At 42.8% G+C, this 21,024-nt stretch overlaps 1 protein-coding gene across 3 annotated transcripts; it reads right to left on the reverse strand.

Moving 5' to 3' along the window:
* Positions 1-1,563: 1,563 nt before the first annotated feature.
* Positions 1,564-19,316, reverse strand: LOC131131352 (protein phosphatase 1 regulatory subunit 12A). Of its 3 annotated transcripts, XM_058076001.2 has the most exons (25): positions 18,948-19,315; positions 13,934-14,064; positions 13,647-13,765; positions 12,866-13,022; positions 12,648-12,792; positions 12,491-12,565; positions 12,293-12,372; positions 9,709-9,914; positions 9,496-9,605; positions 9,236-9,430; positions 8,328-8,410; positions 8,158-8,247; positions 7,939-8,040; positions 6,946-7,026; positions 6,775-6,865; positions 6,567-6,689; positions 6,378-6,480; positions 6,207-6,310; positions 6,070-6,129; positions 5,962-5,984; positions 5,826-5,874; positions 5,643-5,747; positions 4,420-4,470; positions 3,696-3,746; positions 1,564-2,105 (listed from the first exon to the last, which is right to left on the reverse strand). In XM_058076001.2, the coding sequence occupies exons 1-25, from the start codon at positions 19,221-19,223 to the stop codon at positions 2,019-2,021; spliced, it is 2,697 nt and encodes an 898-aa protein (XP_057931984.2). In that variant the 5' UTR covers positions 19,224-19,315; the 3' UTR covers positions 1,564-2,018. The 3 variants fall into 3 exon arrangements, with proteins under 3 accessions (XP_057931984.2, XP_057931986.2, XP_057931985.2); XM_058076003.2 differs by lacking the exon at positions 8,158-8,247 and having other exon boundaries at positions 18,948-19,316; XM_058076002.2 differs by lacking the exon at positions 3,696-3,746 and having other exon boundaries at positions 18,948-19,316.
* Between the last annotated feature and the right edge of the window lie 1,708 nt (positions 19,317-21,024).

A 21,024-nucleotide genomic window follows, 5' to 3' on the forward strand; every position in this document is an offset into this window, starting at 1 on the left:
GTTGTCCAAGTAACATTTGGACTGTTCCAAACATGTAAAGTGAAGGTTGCAATTGTACAATAAAACTAAATTAAAGCAAAATGGTGAGTACCATTTGAAGGCACACTGCAAACACACTGCTGTTTTGGATGGAGAAGCAGGACCCTGTTAAAGTTATTTTTGTGTTCTATGGTTATCATCACTGGTACCCTTCTGTGATGGCATCACAGAGTAGCAAAAGAAAAGTTTAGCAGTCCAGCTCAGGCCTCATCTACTACCCAAATCAGATTTTATGGGACCTATTTTCTGTCTTCAGGATGTTTTTCTTTACTTTTCTCAAGCTGCTGCGCTTCCCCCTGAAGTCTTCTGGAATCACTTTGTTTTCGAGCAGGGGTCTCAATCTTTACTTACCTGCGGGCTGCTGGAAGGTAGTCTTTTTCCTTCAAATCCCCAACTGATGATCATAGTATGTATGTATGATGCTTTCAAGTGACTGTAATGAAACGGGAGTTTTCAACCTTTTGTCAATGTACTTGTGGTGTAAGATTCTGCAAAGGTAAGCTGGAGGCTTACAGGAGTTGCACCTCTTGGTGGCGCCGGGAAGCAGTTTGTGTAGCATATTGGCATCAAGCCAAAGGAGGTCAGAGCCGCAAACCCTGGGAAAAGCAATGCTTTGTCCATATAAGGCTGCGAGCCATCCACTTCCCTCTTCCTCCCTTTCTCAGACCTTAGGGATATTTACAGAGAAAGCGCCTTGGCCGGCCTGGCCTTCCTTATTAGGCGCTCAGCTTGTTGTCTCCCCTGCAGGAGAGCGGCTCATGGGGCTCAACGCAGACGAGACAAACAGATGGATCTTCATGCACTTAAGCGTAAGACACCTTGTGTAGTCATCCGGCACATATCAAGCACTAAAGACCGCACATTTTAAAAGCATGCCTGTGTGCGTTTTTTCTTCCCAAATGATGGAAGTCGACTCAAAAGAGTAAAACAAGAATGAAGAAGCACGGAAACAAAAGTAGCGTAGTTGAGGCCGCAGTAAACAACCACAAATTACTGAGATTGAATTCCAGACTTCAGAAGAGTCCTAACAATACACCCAATCCAAACAAGGCACTACAAACTTGTAATTTAGGGTGCAGACATCCATTTAATATATTAGAAAAAGAAGAAGTGAAGGCAGGCTACATTAACTTCAAAAAAGGGTATTAGACAAATATTTGTACACAATATACATAGCCATGCTCTCTTGCAAGAGAGGAATTTACATTGAAAAACTATGACATTTCTATTTTTTTTTATCAATGATAAAAAATTCATAGCTTAATAGACTTCAACTGGACAGCATCTTTTAAAAATTGTGCATGACCTTGACCTTTAGCTTCTCCCACTACTTGCTTTCAGACGAGCAGCAGGAAGAAAGTTCTGATCAGGCTCTTTTTGCATACTTTTAATTGCTTTGCAGAGAATAAAGTGCCTTGACCTGCACCCATTTTATTTTTAACGTCATGGAGTGTATGTGTGGTCACGAAAATAAAACATATGTAGGAGTAAAAAAAGGGGTGCATAGGTGGAGAGGTAGGTGGGTTCAAACACTTGCATGTGGAAAACAAAACCAAAAAAAACCCCCGTTCCTGCTTGATGACAAGTTCAGGATGGCCGGCCATTGTGACAAACTTGTGAATATGTGATGCAAATGTGTTCACAAAAATAAATACCGAGTGGCAGATTAAGGACTTTAAAAAGAGTGTGCATTCCCCTCCCCCTGATGCACAGTTGTGGTACATGTGGGCACTTTGACTTGTGTGGGACCGGGCCGTCACCAAAAATACTTCCTATGACAAACAAGGCAACACAAAAGCCACTCCAGCTTTTTGAGCGGCGTCACAATCCAAGTCAGGCTGTAGTGCTCATGGAAGCAGGAGGTTCAGCTGCCCCCCCTCCTCCTCTTGCTCTTTGGCATTTGGAGGAATGTGTGTGTGGAAGAATGGATGAAGAGGAGGAGGGCGTCCCTGCTTTTTGTGTCTCGGGTCCCTCTGGATCTATTTGGAGAGTTTGCTGATGACACGGATCAGTGCTCCATTCTCATCTTTAAGACGCTGGTTGTCTGCTCTCAGGTCAACCAGAACCTGGCGGTGAAACATTACATTTATTAAAATATTGAAAATAGTTCATTTCTTTAACCAAAGCTTCAGTATCTCGTCAGTTTTTCCATCAGAGATGGGAGAAAGTCAATGTTTTGCAAGTCGTAACTACGTCTTTAATGGGGACTTATTATGCTTTTTCCACTTTTCTGACCTATAAAAAAGGTAGTTAGAATGTCATATTCTTGTGTTAAATGATGCCAAAGTTTCAGATAATGAGGTTTGCCTATTTGGAAGTGAGCCCTGAAAGAAGTTTGGGGTGGCTCAAAACGCTAGGTTTCAAAAAGCGTGATAAAACTGCCCCTTTGTGACATCACAAAGGGGCGGACTTCCTTATATATAAGCTCTCTGCCCTTCTCCAAGCTCTGCTACTCAGTTTACCAAACAAGCTCAGCCAGAAGTTATTGTATTTGGTGATTCCCAGCAAGAGAAAACTATTTAGATCTGTCAATGCCATTTCACACGGGACTGTGTGTGTGAACATGAACATGAAATATCGCGCTCTCGCCAGGAAAGGTACATTAATTTCAGACACACTGTGCATCCACGTGGCGCACTCACGTCCGGTTTCTGAGCTCCACCGCACCAACAGCGCCACTAAAAGTGTGTCCCACAGTGAGTGCTCTTCCTCGTGCAGGTGAGGTTGTCACGGTTTATTCGTAGTCAGGAAGCACTTTGGGGCGTGTGACCAATCACAGGGGAGTGGGCATGACCGGAGGCGGGCCACGGGTGGAATAAATTAAAACAGACCATTTTGGCAGGAAGTACAAATCCAAGGAAATAAAGCTGGAATAGGGGCAGGAAAAGCTTTCTGTGTGGGTTATTGTGTGCAGCTGCTCTATAGGAGTCCACAACTCAATACAAAAGGCTCCCTTTATGGAGGACCTATTATGCTTTAATTTTTTTTTTTTTACACATTTCTAAAGGAAAAAATATTGTTCAGTTCCGTTTCATAGTTTGACCTTCTGTGAGGAATTAATACTAACCAAGGTTCCACTGTATTTTAATAAAGTTTATGTTCCTTTGGGTATTTAATTTAAGTCTTGGGTTTTGTTGGATGATTGGATTAGTGATGCATTCCAGAAAACTGGAACATTTCAACCTTTGACCAGGAAAACGCACACTGGAATGCTGCTGGAAATCACGTTTACAGAGATGGAAAACTTGGACATGAGTTGTGGCCATGGGCCAGTGTGAAATAAGTAAGACAGAGTCTATGAACTACGTTAATTTAATAGTTATCAAAGATACCAACAACGTGTTCACTAATGTATTTAACATCCGTTAAGGACTTGGAATACATTTTGCAGCCTCTGCAACAGCTCTTGTATTTGGATCATGTGTGTGTGTGTGTGTGTGTGGTTGTCATGATGGAAAATATCTGTCTGCACAATCAATACATGTGCATGTTTAGGCGCTTTCAAAGTACCATACCAAAAAAAAAAAAAACGCTCTGTATTATCAAAGCATGTCAAAATCATGCCCAACACTGTGCTGCTGAACTTCACACGCTAAAGCAAAGCTAATCAAGCAGCAGCATGCAAAGTGTGCCACAAAGGGACCATCAGTTCTCACCTTCAGCTCCTCCTCCAGCTCCGCCATACGCCGTTCCAGCATCCTTCGGTCCTAGCATTAGAGGAACAGGAAGGTGGGGGTGGTGATGATGTGAAGTGGAGAGCGGGGGGAAGTGAAGTGACGTAGTTTAAAAGGGATAGTTCAGATTTTGGCGACATGAAGTCATATGACACCCCCCCCATCAGCGGTGTAGTGTATAAACAGAAACTTTTCCACCACTTGGTCTCTTGAGCAGAGTTAGTCGGTTTTCAATGTTAAGGAAAGTAGTTCCGGCTAGTTGGTTGGGTCACTTTTGTAAAGCGTTTTGCTTCTCAAAACAGTTTTCCATAAAAAATGCAGACCTCTCAATCGATCCCAGAATGAAGATGTTGATCTATTGTGAGGTCTGAATGCTTTGTGGAAAACTGTTTGTTTTTTGATGCAAATGTATTACTCTTTTGAACGCATATTGTTTTGAAAAGCAAAACGCTTCACTAAAATAACCCCACCAACTAGCCGGAACTACTTTCCTCAACACAAAAAAACGACCAGAAATCTGTCTACTGTTTGGACAGAGGGGTTGAAAGTCACAGTTTATGCACTACACTGTTGGAGAAAAAAAAATCAAAAACTATCCCTTTATGGAGGTTGAAGCAAGTAAACAGTGAGGAGGGATGTGGCGGTAGTGAGGCTGCGAGAAGCCCAAACCCAAAACAGGTGAGAACTAAATGGGAGGTTTCTATACCTTTCGCTCGAGGTCCAGCATGGCTGAACAGTCAGTGAAGCGCTCCTGTCTCTGTGGAACACAACAATGTCACAGTATAAGTGAGGGGTATCCAAAGTCCAGCCCATGGGCCACTGGTTGGCCAAACATTCAACTTATAGGTTGAAATAGGCTCGTGTGAAAACAGTCCCAATTTAAAAAGGTTACTTCAAATTCAATTCAATGACACATTTTGAAATGTTTGTCCCATTAATTGACGCTAAACACTATTATTGTCAACATTTTCTGCGATTAAATAAATCGCTAAGACTATAACGTAATATAAACACCGTACACCGGATCAACGTAAAACTGCCCTGTAGCTTTTTTTTTTTTAGTTGTAGTTACATGACGAGCCGCCAGGGGACGCAAAGTATCAGGTCTGCCAGAGTATAGTACTACAAAAGTAGTAAACGCCTTACACAATCCCATCCACAGACTGCTACACTACGCAGAAACAATCAAACCGAGGCACATTCGTAAAGTCTATGGAGTCGATAGTACAAAGCAAGCGGCTTGTTCCCAAAAGGAATTCTGTGTCAGTTGTTTGAACACATTTGGCTCTGAAGGGGATGACCTCAACCAAAAAGTAGTGAAGTGCAAACACTGCAGGAAAAGTGTTACACATGTTGAAAAATGTTACACAGCATTTTTCAACACAATCATGTTACTGAATATAAACAGTTCATGGCAAAAAGGAAGAGAGACAACTGATAAACCAATTTTGCTTGTAAGAAATACGCTGTGGCCTTTGGCACCCCTGCCTCCCCACTCCCCCTCCTAACTTTACCGTTACCTTACATTGCGCCTCCCGAAGCTGGAAAAAATAGCGACTATGTGACTGACAATAGGTCTCTGTTCGACGCTGTTCTATGGAACACCGTTGTGCTAACTACCAATGCACAGAGTGAACTCTCTTCCTGCCTGTTTGGTACGAGATATGAGGAAAACAGACACGTATGTGCATGGCAATATATGGAGCCCGGCAAAATGATAGAGTAAATTTTCTTTTACCGTGTGATTATGTTAGCGAGAGATTTTGTTTAAGCTCTTGTCACATTTTAATCTCGCAAAATCTTGTGACATGAGATCTTGCATCAGAGCTGCGTCATTTATTTTCCTATAATGAACCATGGTGGAAGAAAATTGATGACGGGTGACGTATTTGCGCCTTTAGTGAATTTCCCATATATGTGTGTCGTCACCTGGGTGGCCTTTTCTAGGTCCAGCCTGGTCTTACTGACAATCCTCTGTGTGTCCTGCAGCTGAGACTGAAGCTGGCTGTTTTCTCTTGTCACCTCCTCAAAGAGCTAGAACATGAGCATAAAAAGGTACATATCAAAACAAGAAGATCAAGTAGGGAAAAAAACATCAGTGCAGCCTACTACCTTTTTGAAATCCTTGCTTTCCCCTCCCTCATTACAGGGTGCACTGGGCCTAAGTGGATGAGGAGAGTGGAAGTCAGAGACACATCTATTGTAGCGCTGACAGGAACAGGAAACATGTCAGAAGTATGAGTCATACCTGGAACCCGAGTGCTGGTCTGACTGTAAACAGAGGAGACAAGCGGACAAGTTATGAGCAGTAGCTTTGGTTACAGGTCCGTTGAGAGCACAAATAAAGCCCATGCACCTGTGGATCCAGCCGGCTGCTCGAGAACTCTTCCTCTCCGCTGGGATCGTTGTCATCAGGCTGAAGATGACATGCGGTGTTTTTCAATCAAACCCTTTAAAGCTGCTGTAGCTTTTCGAAGTCTAAGGTTAGCATACCTCCCCGCTCCTCTGAGCCTTCCTTCTGGCTCGGGCTTGTCTCCTCTCCCTTCGCTCTTGGGCCCATCGTTCAGTCTCGTTCTCCCCGACGCTGACCTCAGTTACTGGAAGGAAGCCAAATGCTATAGTTTCAAAGAGTACTTCAACAACAAGACAACTGATGACGTCTACCTCTCCTATCGGTGGTCTGAGGCCGCGGGGTGCCAGCGGGCTGTGTGAGACCCAGCAGGTCAGACTTCTGCAGGCTGGCTATTCGAGACCTCCAGCTCACTTCCTTCAGACAAAGTTCCGGCAGCAAAGTGAGATCTTGTCACGTTATATGAAAAAGCAGAAGCCTACATCTGGAACCGAAGACCTCACCCCTTCCTCTCCCTTTTTAGACTTCGATTCTTTCTCCTTCTCGTCTTCTTCCTTCTTTTCTCTCCCTTTGTTGTCAAGCTTCATGGTCTTCTCAGCTTCCTGCAGATCTGTCAGCGTCACCCCCTTCAAATTAAAGCGAGATATTCAACAGACTCCATAACTGGATCTTTTGTCACTTCTAGAGTTGACCGTCTGGGCTGTAATGTACCTGAGTGGAGCGTCGAGACTGCCGGGCATGCCGCGAGCGAGCTTTCCTCTGTGCCTCTGCCTCTTCATCTCGAACAGGTGTCAAGTAGGACCTAAATGTACCAAATCACAGCTTAATATATAATGCAACACGAAGCAGCCATCGTTTTGACAGACCGTTGTGGTGACTCACTTGCGTCTCTGCTTGGCCTCCGATTCAGGAGGAGTTGTGCTGGTAACAGATGGGGACGGATCTGTTTGTTCCTGAGGAAGTCTTCAGGAGAAAGATATAAGGTCATCACATTAAGGAGCAACATAGTTCAACTACAGTGTCTCAGCAGTCACATTTCAGCAAGCATTTCCATCAAGGGACATTCATTCATTTTCTACCGCTTTTCCTCACGAGGGTCGCGGGGGGTGCTGGAGCCTATCCCAGCTGTCTTCGGGCGAGAGGCGGGGTACACCCTGGACTGGTCGCCAGCCAATCACAGGGCACATATAGACAAATAACCATTCACACTCACATTCATACCTATGGACAATTTGGAGTGGCCAATTAACCTAGCATGTTTTTGGAATGTGGGAGGAAACTCGAGTACGGAGAGAACATGCAAACTCCACACAGAGATGGCCGAGGGTGGAATCGAACCCTGGTTTCCTGTGAGGTCTGCACACTAACCACACGACCGCCGTGCAGCTTCATCAAGAGACAGTACTATAGAAATTAAGTAGTGTACAGACTGTAGAGCAACAACTATGGCAACACCAGTGAGAGATCATTTTGTCTATAGTATGGTATAGTATGGTATAGTACCATAGTATAGTATGGTGGTGGTGTTATGGTCTGGGGTTGCAGGAGTGTTGCTGGCAGTGTCGAGCAACGTGAATTCTAATATGTACTGTGACATTCCGTAACAGATCCTGATTCAAGAACTGGGATGCATGGCAACATGATAACATGAACAACTCCAAGGTAAGTGCCAATATTGATATGTTTGGATCGATCAGCCCACCACTAGCACTACTACTAGGCCAACATTTTTCCTCGCTCATGTGCGGTCTTTAGTGAATAGACGTTATGACTCCGCAAAACACCCACAGTAAGACTTTTGGACTGCAATGTCATAATTTTCACAGAGACATGACTAATTAAAAATGTGTTCATGCAGTCAAAATAATTACACACCTCTCTGCCAAGGCGGTGTTTAGGCGACTGAGTCCAGATGAGCTTGTTCCTGTGCTACTCGAGTTGATGTTGGTGGCATCCGGCCTCTTTCCGTAAGAAGAGCTGACGATACAAAGCGAGATGTACTGTAACACCTTGTTAAACAGGAGGTACAAATGCACAGCTAAAAAACAAGCACAAACAACAATGCAGGCTGGGCATGGCTGTGCCGTGACTGACCTGTGAGGCAAAGACGGATTGGAGCTAGTGAAGTCATTCCCTGATTGGCTGTGAAGGCGGCGCGTGTAAGACGAGCTACGACTAAGCCAGCTGACAGACAACGTGATAAGGAGTGCGGTGAGAAAAGCAGGTTAGTCAGTGGTGCAGGAAGTACGAGAGCAGAAGCCCACCTGTTTGAGTTGTCAGGGTTGCTGTCTGGAATACTGAAGAGTCTCCTAGTGGGAATAGGAGGCACCCGAGCGAGTCTTGGTTCCTGTCAATGAAGGGTTAGAGCATTGTCATTTCATTTACCGTACATTCCGGAATATATATAAGCTAAAGATAAAGATTTGCACAAATGCGGGCCACACCAGTCTATAAAGGTGCAGGTGTCCACATTGCAACATGGGATATGTAGTACACAGAATGATATGGATTTATATAATTTAAAATGAATTAAATACACCCCCAAACAATATACGTAATATGATTGGTTAAGCAGTAGCCTACTTGTTGTAGCTTCCTTCCTAGGCTCGGCATGGGTGCTCCATCGGGATGACACCCTTAACCAGAGACACTATACAGGACTTGGTGTGGTGCAGATTTATTGTGATGAGTTTCGATAATGATCAGACCATACTGGGATAGCAGACACTTCCCAGTGAAATGGAAGATGGCGTGCAGCAGTATAAGGAACGTGAACAAACAGAGGTAGACTGTGTACTACAACGTGTGCCAAAAACGTCAACAAAAAATATGGCTTCCAGCCTTTCCTCTCTCTCTCTCTCTCTCTCTCTCTCTCTCTCTCTCTCCTTCCTCCTGTACAAGCAAGTTCGTGCCATTTATGGCTTCCGTGTGCATAAGCGCACACACCCACCTGTGCCCACGTGACCACGCCCTATACACCCATGCACCGACTTAAAACCTGTCTCCTACAACTGTGATCATCTTCCTCATATTCAGTGGCGGAATTGAACAGCCTCATAATTCCTTTGTCACACACTTTGAAGTTGAAGTATAAGTCACAGTGTTCAAAGTGGGAGAAAAAAGTAGCAGCTTATACACCAGAAATTACGGTAATTATGCAAGTGTTAAGTACCTTGGGGTCGGCTTCAGAGCTGAGACGAGGACTAGAGGCAGAGCGGGTCATCCCCAGGCCTGACTGTGCGGGCTTGTTCTGGTCTGGGCTGGAGTCAGCCAGTCCTGCTGAGCCCAGAGTGACAGAGCTGCCTGCCTTCCTCAGTGATGTCCTCCAGGAGCCTGGTGCCTCTGTCACTGGGGGTTTGCTTGGTTCCTGTTGACCAGAACAATATAGAATAATTGTTGTTTTGTGATGCGGCAAAGACAGCCTGATATTACCTTTTTAACTTGGCTTGCAGGAGTGCTTGCTGGCATGGAGGTAGGGAGAAGGCTGCTGGTGTTGCGTTTGTTGTTCAAGTTGTTGATCATCTCTCGGTTCTTTGCTTTCTCTGCAGCCATGCAAAAGTCAGGGATTATAAATATTTAAATATCAAGATATCATCAAGTCATAAACACGTCTCCCCTCAGAGGCAGGCAGACAGACTCTCTCACCAGATTCAGCATCACTCTCCGATTCGCTCTCCTCCTCCGAGCTAGAGCTGCTCGAGGCTTTGGGCTGACTTTGAGACTGACTCCGTGCAGTCTGGCCTTCGTCCTCCTCGTCCTCGGCCGGGCTGCTCTGCAGGGCGGGAGGAGGGTGCTTCTCCCGCTCATGGAGGCAGATTTTGTCCCTACTGCTCATACGCGAGATGGAGGTCCTAAGGGGCAGGGCCAGGTAGGGTGGAGACACAGGTGACATGGAGTGAGCTGATCAGTGCCATGTGTAGCCAATAATGAGGATCTCTTGCCAATCAACACATTAGTGGGAGTGTGGAACTGGGATGTCAAACATAAAGTACACTAAAATCCAATCCAAGAGCTATTGTCAAAAACAATGCTATTACAAAGACACTTTTTTCACACGTGTAGAGAATATGAGCGTGATTGTAGAATGTCTTTTACATTCAATTACCTATGAGGAATGCCCAAGAGGAATTTATTATGGCCTCATATAAAATCAACAATTACAATTATGTTCATCGACATTTGACATTCATACAGTACATCGTATAGTACAATTCGCAGTTCTACATGTCCACCAAGGGACCAAGGGGAACAATTAAGAGTGGAGGGAAGGTTTTTCTTGATCTACAAACCTATACAATAATTATAACATGTAATGTAGCAATCCAGAAGTTATGTAGGATGTCAAGAGTTCTGTAAGAGTTCTGTCCAACTGTCAGGCTGAGCGCTTGTGTGCTACATTCACTGATATTCTTTTGCTGCGGTTGCATATTACAACAAACAGAGCTTTGGAATCTGCATTGTATCAGTATCGGCAAATACAGGCCCCTAACCTCAATATGGGCTAAATTGTTATCTTGTTATTCACTTTTCACACAAATTTAGGTCGCCTGAACTGTAAGTAAGCAACTTTTGCACTCAAATATTGCATTTATTCACTTTGCTAATCATGAGATGTCACACAATGTGATTGTATTTGGAATGTACTTCCATACTAAAAAAAGACATTTTGATACAATTCACGTGAATTCACGTGTTCAAATGTTCCTGATAAACTGCCCAATGCGTGGGGTGATGCCTTTGTGTATTTTCTTTTCAGTAACTTGCTGCTACACACATCAAAAGGCCATGACAACAAAGCGAGTTCAACCTGTTCACAAGATCCGACCTGACTCAACCAAACAACACCATCATGGGAGAGCACTGTCAAACCTACTGTCAGCATATTTTTCTTCAATGCTTTTCAAAGGTCAGTAGGTGAAACAGTTTAGAATTGCATAATAACTTATGATAATGATACAATTTTCTCACTGAAATGAATCATATTTATCACTTTACACTAACGAACATTTCATTAGGTACAGTCAAATTAGATCACAATGCCCAGTTCTTGATTGACAAAGAGTTATTTTTTTTTATTAATGTTATTTCCAACGAAGAAGAAGAACTGACATAATGCATCAAATAATGGTTACTTTTTGGGCAAGGCAAAATATTAGCTACAACTGTCAATGCAAATTACAACCAAATTAAAAACCATAGTGTTCAAATAAATTAATTAAGTGTTATTATCTCCGCATTGGGAGAGCTATGAGCTATTACACTGGATTTTTATTTATTGTGCGGGTCCACCTAATATTGTTCTGTGAGTACACTAACACAAAGAGAACGGTTACTTGGGTTCACGGAAGGCCAGAGCTGTCTAAGGCACGTCCCCGAGGGCCATTTGTCACGTTCTAAAAATATTTAACTACAAAACGTGTGTGGTTTTCTCCCACATTCCAAAAGTCTATATGGCGACCAGTCTGAAAACAGCTGGAATAGGCTCCAGCTTGGAAATTAAGAAAAATGGGCAAAAAGAAAGCAAAGCTGGGGTGCTGTTTTTTTCTTTTAACCCTTTATAGGGCACTCACTGAAATACTTAGAAATGAAAAAATTGAATCCTTGAATGTTTTTTTCTTTTTACTTTTTAAAAAAGTTTCAGGTTTTGGGTGCAAATCAAGATCAAAAAAGTTACCATATACGGTTCCTTGCCCTTTTAGGGTATGGTAAAGGGACAGGTCAAACTGCACAAGGTGACATCAATAGAGGTACTGTAGTTAGAGTGACTGTGATCAACTTAGCTAGTTTTTATGTTTGGGCCGAGAGTGTTGGGCCCCAAGCGTCAGAAAATTGCAATTTCCGACTTCCGAATGAAGAAGGAAGTTTGATACTCTCTGGCTCACTCCTGATTGATCACAGCCCATGATGTCACTTTGTGTGACATTGTCTGATCTTGGCTGATTGGCATGAGAAAGTCACATGACTATGTTGCCTTGCTGAGACATGGGGAAACCCTGTTTTTTAAACCATGCACAAGTTACCATATATGGTTACTTGCCCTATAAAGGGTTAAATCTCTCTAACTTCTTAGCATATCTACATGTGTTGGTTTACAAATATCAAAGTGGCCCTTGCATCCTCTCATTTTTAGTATGTGATCCTCAGTGGGAAAAGTTGGGCCACTCCTGCTTCAGGTTTATGCCCACACAAATGCAAGTCACCGACAAGCCAATAGACAATTGGCACTGACCTTCGTGTGCGAACTGGTACCGTAGAGATTTGCAGGCTGGTTTCGATGACAGGAGTCTGTTTTTCTTTCTCGGTACGTAACTGAAGAGGAATACAAACACACATAAACACAGAACATTCAAGGCTCCCGTACTATCAGTCATGTCAGGCAATCAGACTGAACAAGAGTTGTGTAACCGGTGCAAGGGGGCACACTCACAGCATTCTGCTTCTTCTGCAGCTCCTCCAGCATGTCCACGAGGTTCTCGTCTGCAACATCTAAAGGTGTTTGGCCCTACAAGGACATTCACAGTATGCAAGGGCTTCATACGGTCACAAACAATATGCCAAGGAAACACTGTCAGCCTCCAGCTCACCACATTGTTGATGGCAGTCATGTCACACATGTGGTCCATTAGTAGCGTGCACACCTCTTCCTGCCCCCAGTGAGCCCCGGCATGCAGAGGCGTCCAACCATCCACGTCCCGACTGTCCACATCCATCCCGCATTGTAATAGCACCCTAAAGATAAAATATACAGTCAAGGAGTTCAGAATTAAATGGATTGGTTTGACCTGCGCAATCTGATTCTCACTTTAGAACTTCAATGTATCCTTTGGCGGCCGCCACGTGCAGAGCTGTTGCCTTGGTGTTCGGGTGAGGCGTCAGAGTGCCACCAGCTTCAAGCACTGCCATGGCGTCCTGGAGCATGATCCTCTCCTCCTCCTTTCGGGCCTGGTCCACATTGATTCCTGCAATGTGAACATGAGCACATATGTAAATGAATATGACAAGACAAATACTGCTCTTGAAAAATAAATGACGTTATTAACCAAAAACAGGTACAAACACTGTTAAATGTGTTGATGCAACTATGATAGAAACCTTATGTGGGTTGGTGGAATTTTGTATTTATTGAGTGTTGCTGAGAGCAGTCAACAGTGACATATAGTAGTAGGCACCCAAGAATATTATTAATGATGTACATTCTTTTTCTTACATACGCACTCCCATAAATTAATGAATTACTTATTTCTGGTCCACATCCTTGACCATTAAGCTCCTATTAAATTCTGTAACAACCAAGCCGTAGTCTTACTGAAATGGTAAGGTTGCTTGTGGACGCTATCCTGCCAGACTGGCCTGAGACAATACTTAATTTTAAAATGGTAGAAAGCACTACTTTTCAACCTAAAAGGTCTACCCAACTGAGAGAAAACATCACATTGTCACATTTCACAAGTCTGTGTAAACAAACATTCAGCACTGGTGTGTGGACAAAGAATGTAATGCATTATTCTCCTGACTTTTTGTGAATGTATACTTTTACTGTCACATCATTATAAATTAATGGACTCATGTCACATATTAATCACCTTGCTTTTTAATTTCGCCCTTGAGCAGTCTCTCCATAGCGTCCTCTGTGGCCACATCCAGAGGAAGGTCCCCTTCGCTGTTCACTGCTCCAACGTGAGCACCATGTTCTATCAAGTACCTTAAAAAATAACCCAAAAAAACATGCAAACCTTCAGCAATGCGTAACATACATATGAACTAATTGCTGGGAGGCAATTCATGCAAGGAATTACAAGTCCAACAATTAGAGAAGAAATATGTGTGTGTGTGTGTGTGTGTGTGTGTGGGGCGGTGACCCAAAACTCACTTTGCAATCTGGATGAAGCCGCAGGATGCCGCCGCATGCAGGGGGTTCCAGCCCTCATTGTCGCCCATGTTGACGTTGCTCCCGCTCTCTACCAGAAACTGCACCATCTCAGCATTCTCGTCAATGCAGGCCTGCCGGAGGACACCGCAACCACACAATGCATTTGTTATGAAGAATCCTATGGGTGTTGTTTAGTCAAGAGGCCTACATTGTTTAGGTTTGTTGTTTAAGGGCAACATTTACAGATATTTTAAAAACAGGAGCAAAAACAGTTCTGCGTCAACTTGTTGTGTCTACTTCCTTAAGCAGGCTGCAAAAAAAAACTGTATAAAACGTATATTTTTTCGGGATGGAGCGGCAGACTACTAGAGATTAATTTATGTATACATTTATCCGTCTGTACTTGTACATGTTCAAAGCTAATAAAAACTTGGTCAAACAAATCATTCATGCTTATCCTCATGAGCGTAGCAGGGGGTTCTGGAGCCTATCCCAGCTGTCTTCGGGCAAGAGGTGGGGTACACCCTGGACTGGTCGCCAGCCAATCACAGGGCACATATGGACAAACAACCATTCACACTCACATTCATACCTATGGACAATTTGGAGTCGCCAATTAACCTAGCATGTTTTTGGAATGTGGGAGGAAACCGGAGTACCCGGAGAAAACCCACGCATGCACGGGGAGAACATGCAAACTCCACACAGAGATGGCCGAGGGTGGAATTGAACTCGGGTCTCCTAGCTGTGAGGCCTGCGTGCTAACCACTTGTGCAGCCGGCCAGGGTGATAAATTAAGTTTAATGTTTTACTTTTTTTGTGGCGAAGAATTCCATTCATTAGCAATAAGAAGGCATTTTTGCCTTTCTTGAACATTTGCATAGCTTTGTGAAATTGGTTATAAAAGCTGTAGTCATTTGAATATGTTGTTGAAAGCTTGATAAATGAACATTTTATTTTTCAACATGAATCCTATTTAATTATGTTTGTTTAGGGCATGCAGTTACTCAGACGTTCATAGTTGAAATGGTGTCAATGTTTTGTGGGACACCACGTACATTGCCCCATCTTTAGAAATGCTGTTTACACAACGTAACCGTTTCACATAACACTATACTCACGCCAGCCACAACAGCAAAGTCCAGTATACCAACTGCATAAGAAAATGCTGGTGTGGTGTAGAACTGGAATGCATTATATTTTAGAGGCGTACCTAATTTTTCATTAGACGTTATACTCAGCAACAATGAGAAAACAGTAGCGGTGTCACAACATCTTGCATGATTAAAACACAGGCACTAGACCTGGGATGATAAATTAATGAATTAATCACATAATAAATGAATCAATATATTGCCATATGCATGATTATCTGTTTCCCCCGTCTTTCGCCTCCAACCAGGCAGGAAGAGGTTTCACTTCACAAATTTGACACCTCTAAAAAAACAGTAACTCCCCACTCCGCTGTGATTGGTCATATGCTTCCTGACTATGAACCATATAAGGAACTCCGCCCCTCTGTGACATCACAAATGGGGCAGTTTTACAACGCCTTTTAAAACCTGAGTGTTTTGGGCCATCCCTAACTTCTTCAGGGCTCACTTCCAAATGCGTATACCTCATTATTTGAAACTTTGGCATCGTTTAGCATGAGAATACAACATTCGAAATACTTTTATAGGTCAGAAAAGAGCAGTTTTTCTTTAATGGCTGTCACTCATTAGTGGCTTGCACAGACTAACATGAATCTATCAGCATATGGCTGTGCCGGAAGAGGATGGCATATAGCATGAGTGAACAACCCACAGCACAGTTTAATTCCACTGAGTTATTCCAATAAAATACACTTTATTACCGTAAATTCCGGACTATAAGCCACTACTTTTTTCCCCAAACTTTCAAGCAGCTTTCAATCTAAAAGCAATCGAGCTGTCCGATAAAGAAGGAAACAAAGCTGCTGCACGTAAACTTGGCATAAACGAATCTATGGTGAGACGCTGGAAACGGCAGCGGGAAGAACTGGAGCAATGTAAAAAGATGAAAAAAAGCTTTCAGAGGTAATAAAAGACGTCTTTCTTTGTAAATATGTTTACATGTTTTAATGTGGGCACATGCGGCTTATATACAGGTGAGGCTTGTGTATGTACAAAATCGGTTTTCCTCTAAAAATGTAGTCGGTGAGGCTTATAATCAGGTGCGCTCTATAGTCCGGAAATTAGGGTAATTTATGAGGAGTGATTAATACAATTTGGGTTCAAAATTGTTAGCTTTATAACTTTATATACATCTTAGTAACATTTATCATATTTAATGTCACCAGTTCTGTGTTGTGTGTGACAACACTCCCTGCAGCCTCAGCTAAGCAGCTTACAGGCTGACTTTAGTTGAACTCCATGTGTTGTCAGCACTCAAAGGAATAAGGAAACAGTCCAACATGTGTATTAACTTAAAAAAAATAACCGCTGTTGCACTCTTGCTCTTTCGCAGCTTGTCTAGAGCCACACACAATCATGTCCGTCAAGCCATCTTACGCCATCTAAGAAGCTTTGCTTTTAGGATTAGAAATCAACTATTCTCAAAGTTGCCCCCACAAGTCTCCTTCTTTATTTATACTTCCAATAAGGTCTGCTATACAACTATATGGGGTAGCTCCAAAGGCAGCCGAGTGAGTGAGTGAGTAACAGGCTGGATGAATGAACAGAGGGTACTTGTGGCACCCTGGATGCTACAAGAAGGGCAACACAGCCTCCCAGCAGACTCCTTCCCTCGCTCATCAAGTGACTCATTGTGGAACGCGCCTTTGACAACAGCAGCTCCTGCTGTTTGAGAAAAGTTTTCCATTTCCTCATCTTGAACTCCCAAAAGTCCCCTCCATGGGGAATTGGCAAGAGGGGGAGAGGTTGGAGGAGGGGTGGCAAAGGAGAGAAATTGTGGTGGTGAAGACATAAGGCTTTTTTTTTTTTTTTAATGGAGAGGACGGAAAGTATGAAGTATATTTAATTCCGGTCGCCACGGGAACTGATGAGCAACACTAGGAGAAAAGGGATGGTGAAAAGAGGGGACCACATTGGGTGATGTAAGTGACTCAACCAAAAGAGAGCACGTTTGCAGAAAATTGTTGGAACACAAAGTGGACACAGCAGCTGCACCGTACAAGTATATTGGGGGGGGGGCAGGAACACCACTTTTAACTCTGATCATGACATCACTGTGTGCAAGTAGGCCAGAAAATATTCTATTAAAATGTCCTGGGAGCAAACCTCCACCCACCCCCACCCCTATTAATAAAGTCACAGTTACAGTGTTAACCTAAAACAGAATAACTATGTTTACACAGTGTTGGGCAAAATGATCGGTTAAATAAAAGTCAAATAAAGTAAAGAAACAAAAAATTTTCATATAGTGCCATTTTGCTTTGTTTCTTTATAATGCCATTGTTTTTTGTTTCTTTTCCAGTTGCTGCCATGAAAACAAAACGAACAAATCTGTACGCGACGAGCGTTCCGTTTGCACTTCAATCTTGGTAGACATGATCCCGTACCAGCTCGAAACACCATCTTGTTATGGGTTACCAACTTCAGAGCTACTGGATCTGCATCAAAACAATAATCAACCAGCCGACCTTGCACCGGCAGAACTGATTTATTTTTTAAAACATAATGGCATTATATTTACTTTTCAATATAAAAACACTTTTTTGTTCCTTTACTTTATTTGAGTTTTATTTAACATACAAATGTGTCAGATCGTTTTGCCTGACCCTGTATATTTATACATTTTTTTGTAGTCTACCAAAGTGTTAATCCAAGATCTTCTATGGAACAGGCACACACTACTGCTGTCCTTAAGGATGTGCTGCAAAAACCCTAGTCTAAGATCTTCAATGTGACAAGATCCAAAATCTACTATATGACAGGAGGAACCTGCTGATTGTAAAGGGTACAGTCGTCCCTCGCATGGACAATTTGGAGCCGCCAATTAACCTAACATTAATGTTTTTGGAATGTGGGATGAAGCCGGAGTACCCGGAGAAAACCCCCACACACACAAGGAGAACATGCAAACTCCACGGCCCGGTTCAGCCCCACAAACGGACCGGTAGTTGGGGACCCCAGCATCTGTATGGCAGGACTCTTCCGCTATCCTAGTCCACTTTTCCTAATCCACTTTATATGACATGACTCCTCTGCTGTTTTTTTAGAACCAACTGCAAAAATGCTAGCCAAGGATCCTCTATGTGCTGCAAAAACACAGGCCAAAAATATACAATTTTTATATATAAATTTATAATTTTTTATAGTACAATTTTTAAGATGCAGAATGTTTGTCACATTTTTATTCTTACGTTTTTAAAAAAATCTGTTCGTGCCACTCCCACCTTTTGAACTGAACTGAAGCCCGGTCTGATGTAATTCACTGGCCAGACTTTGTCCACGGGCCACCGGTTGAGTAGCCCTGCTTTAGCGTGTGCAGATACTTAAGTAGCTATTTTAAAAGCTGAACTCAAGCAGTGCAAACTTTATTAGTCAAATGATCTGTTTACGACATGATGCACGGTAGTAGGAGGGGAACTAATGCATTGCTTAAGGCTTATATAACTGTGAATATATCCAGTCCGACTCAAGAATAGAACAACAAAGCAGTATGTGTGTTTAAGCAGAATAATTGGATGTGTTCTAGAAGAGCTCGCTGTGTCAATTGGGATAATGGGGGTTGTATTGTTAGACCTTTTTGTCATGTCAAAAAAGTCTCCTCTCTTGTTAGCAACAAATGTGACACTAACCGACACAGTGTGTAATAATGTGTCCAAACAAGCCACATATGGTTCTGCTAATGACGACTTGTTTAAAAAAACAAAAACAACAACAACACAAAGAGAACAAAGTGATGTGCTCCAACTTTAAGCGCCACTAGAAGCTAACGGAAATGTTTAGATTAGCTCAGCTGTGCACTCTTTTGAGCCGCAAACGGTGACATTGGTTTAAGTTGAATAATATAGAAAATGACTTCCGACCTGGTGGAGAGCTGTCAGGCCGTCAATGTTGGCGTGGTTGATGTCAGCTCCCTGCCGGAGAAGCGCCGCCACCTCCTCCTGGTCCCCGGCGGAGCAGGCGGCCATAAACACGGCTCCCTGAGCGAAACGGACCCTCGCCCGACGAGACCCCGAGCCGTCCGCCGTATGCCGAGCCTGCGGGTCTGTCCGGTCGGTCTCCGAGCCCAGCCATCGCTGGAGCTGATCCTGCCGTCGTTGTTTGGCAGCTTCGGACCGGGACTGGTCAGTGGCCGCCATCTTCCCTGATCTGTCCCGGACACATTCAGTTCATGGTGCGGGAGACGAGTGTGGATGAACGATTGGATTGTGAGCCTCACCCGGGCTGCGCCCCCTAGTGGACAGATGCTATAAAATAAAGTGGGAAACTTCACGACAAATGTCTGGCTGAGTGGCAGCTCTGGTGCTGCATTCAATGTCCCTCGGAAAATGATGTATTTTGTTTTGTTTTGTTTTTAACTTGGGAGTGCCTTAACTTGGCCTGAATGAATGGATAAATAAAGTCCACTGCAGTTGTGTGTGTGTGAAACCATGTTAGGTCCCATAAAATTGTTACTATCTCGTAGTCGCCAGATGTTAACGCACAAGGCGAAAGACAGAGCCTCACAAAAAAATGTCATGACGTAAATCTTACCCTACTGATACGGTTATTTGTTCACTTCCTGTGTTCAACATGTAGCTTACCAAGTTACCATTTTAAAATAGGGAAAGAAAATGATGAATAATGTATAAAAGTACTATTGTGTTTGTGTGGCTTGCACCATGTACAAACTGCAGCCCATTAAATCCTACATTTCTGTCTAAAGTTAATGCTGGTGACCCTAATTCTGTGGTCACAGTCAGGGGGTGCCACTTCCTAGAAGCCACTATCATAAAGCCACTATAAATAAATTGTGACTTAGAGGAGTGTGCTGTATTTACAACAGTTGTATACTACAGGGTCCATTCCCAAACAACAGCCTGACACCAGAATGTCACCATGATTCCCTCAGCTTATCAATGACTCATGGTTTAACTGCTCATGCAAGATAGCACAACAGATACATATGTGGTGTCAATTATATAACCGTTAGTTAGGGTGATAGAATCACTTTGTGGAACCTTCTCAGATATGGCTTATCAATGTGCTTTTCTAACAGCTTTTTTCAGATACATATTTTGTGCTTAAAGTATTATGTTTACATAGTTTAGTATATCATTCTAGGTGTGACCGAGATTAAAACATGACAAGATTTCAAATTTTGAGAAAAACTGTCACAAGAGAAGCAGACTGAACTATGGAATTGCCGCTATAATGATAATACACGTAATATGGAAATGGCAGTGTGAAAGGTATTATTGGAACTGCACATTAAGTGCACACTTTAAACCTTGTAATCCAACCTACCTCGTCACCCCCAATGTCAGCATCAGTGAGTCATGTGAGGCTGTTTTTATCATCACAGTTGTACACTTAGGGCAGTTATTGCTCCGAGTATAAGCTGTAGTAATTATACATATGATCAAAGTTACTTAATATTTGTCAGATCAACATACATAAATGTTCTGACTTGTCTGCGCTCCTAAGTACCAAGTGGTTCTATTAACGTGTATTACATTTGGCTGAATACCGAACTGGTGAAGACATCGGTGTTGACAATTTAGCAAGATGGTCGCTATATTTAGCGTGTAGGGCTGCGCTAAATATAAAATAAATATAACATTTGTATGATATCTTACAGCTTATCTGGATAAAGTGCAATGCCACCATAACAGTTTGTATTAAACACCAGTTTATTTGTTGGTCACAAAAAATGTTATTCCCTGTATCCATTTCATTACACATTAAATGCATTTGACAATTAGAACATAGAGTTTAAGGCCACATAGTTGCGGTTTCTAATAACGCAAAGTAAAAGGCCAAGACAATAGATATATAGATTAATTATCACTGTAAATAACAGTGAATCAGTCCACTGCATTATAGACACACTGATTCTTTGGTTAAAGAAGTTCTTAAAAGTCAGACAGAGCAAGCTCTGTTTTTAAAAGCTGTAAGTAC

This window comes from Doryrhamphus excisus, linkage group LG1 (assembly GCF_037039965.1).
Source record: "Doryrhamphus excisus strain RoL-2023G ecotype Guam linkage group LG1, RoL_Dexc_Guam_v1.1, whole genome shotgun sequence".
Taxonomy (NCBI): domain Eukaryota; kingdom Metazoa; phylum Chordata; class Actinopteri; order Syngnathiformes; family Syngnathidae; genus Doryrhamphus; species Doryrhamphus excisus.

Bases quoted from the DNA above. Each gene is read 5' to 3' on its own strand.
- LOC131131352 (XM_058076001.2), bottom strand. From the start codon at position 19,223: ATGGCGGCCACTGACCAGTCCCGGTCCGAAGCTGCCAAACAACGACGG. The intron at 7,027-7,938 runs GTGTGTAATTAT...TTTCTCCTGAAG, and splicing joins AACACCGCCTTGGCAGAGAG to ACTTCCTCAGGAACAAACAG. The intron at 2,106-3,695 runs GTGAGAACTGAT...TTTCACCGCCAG, and splicing joins AGCTGGAGGAGGAGCTGAAG to GTTCTGGTTGACCTGAGAGC.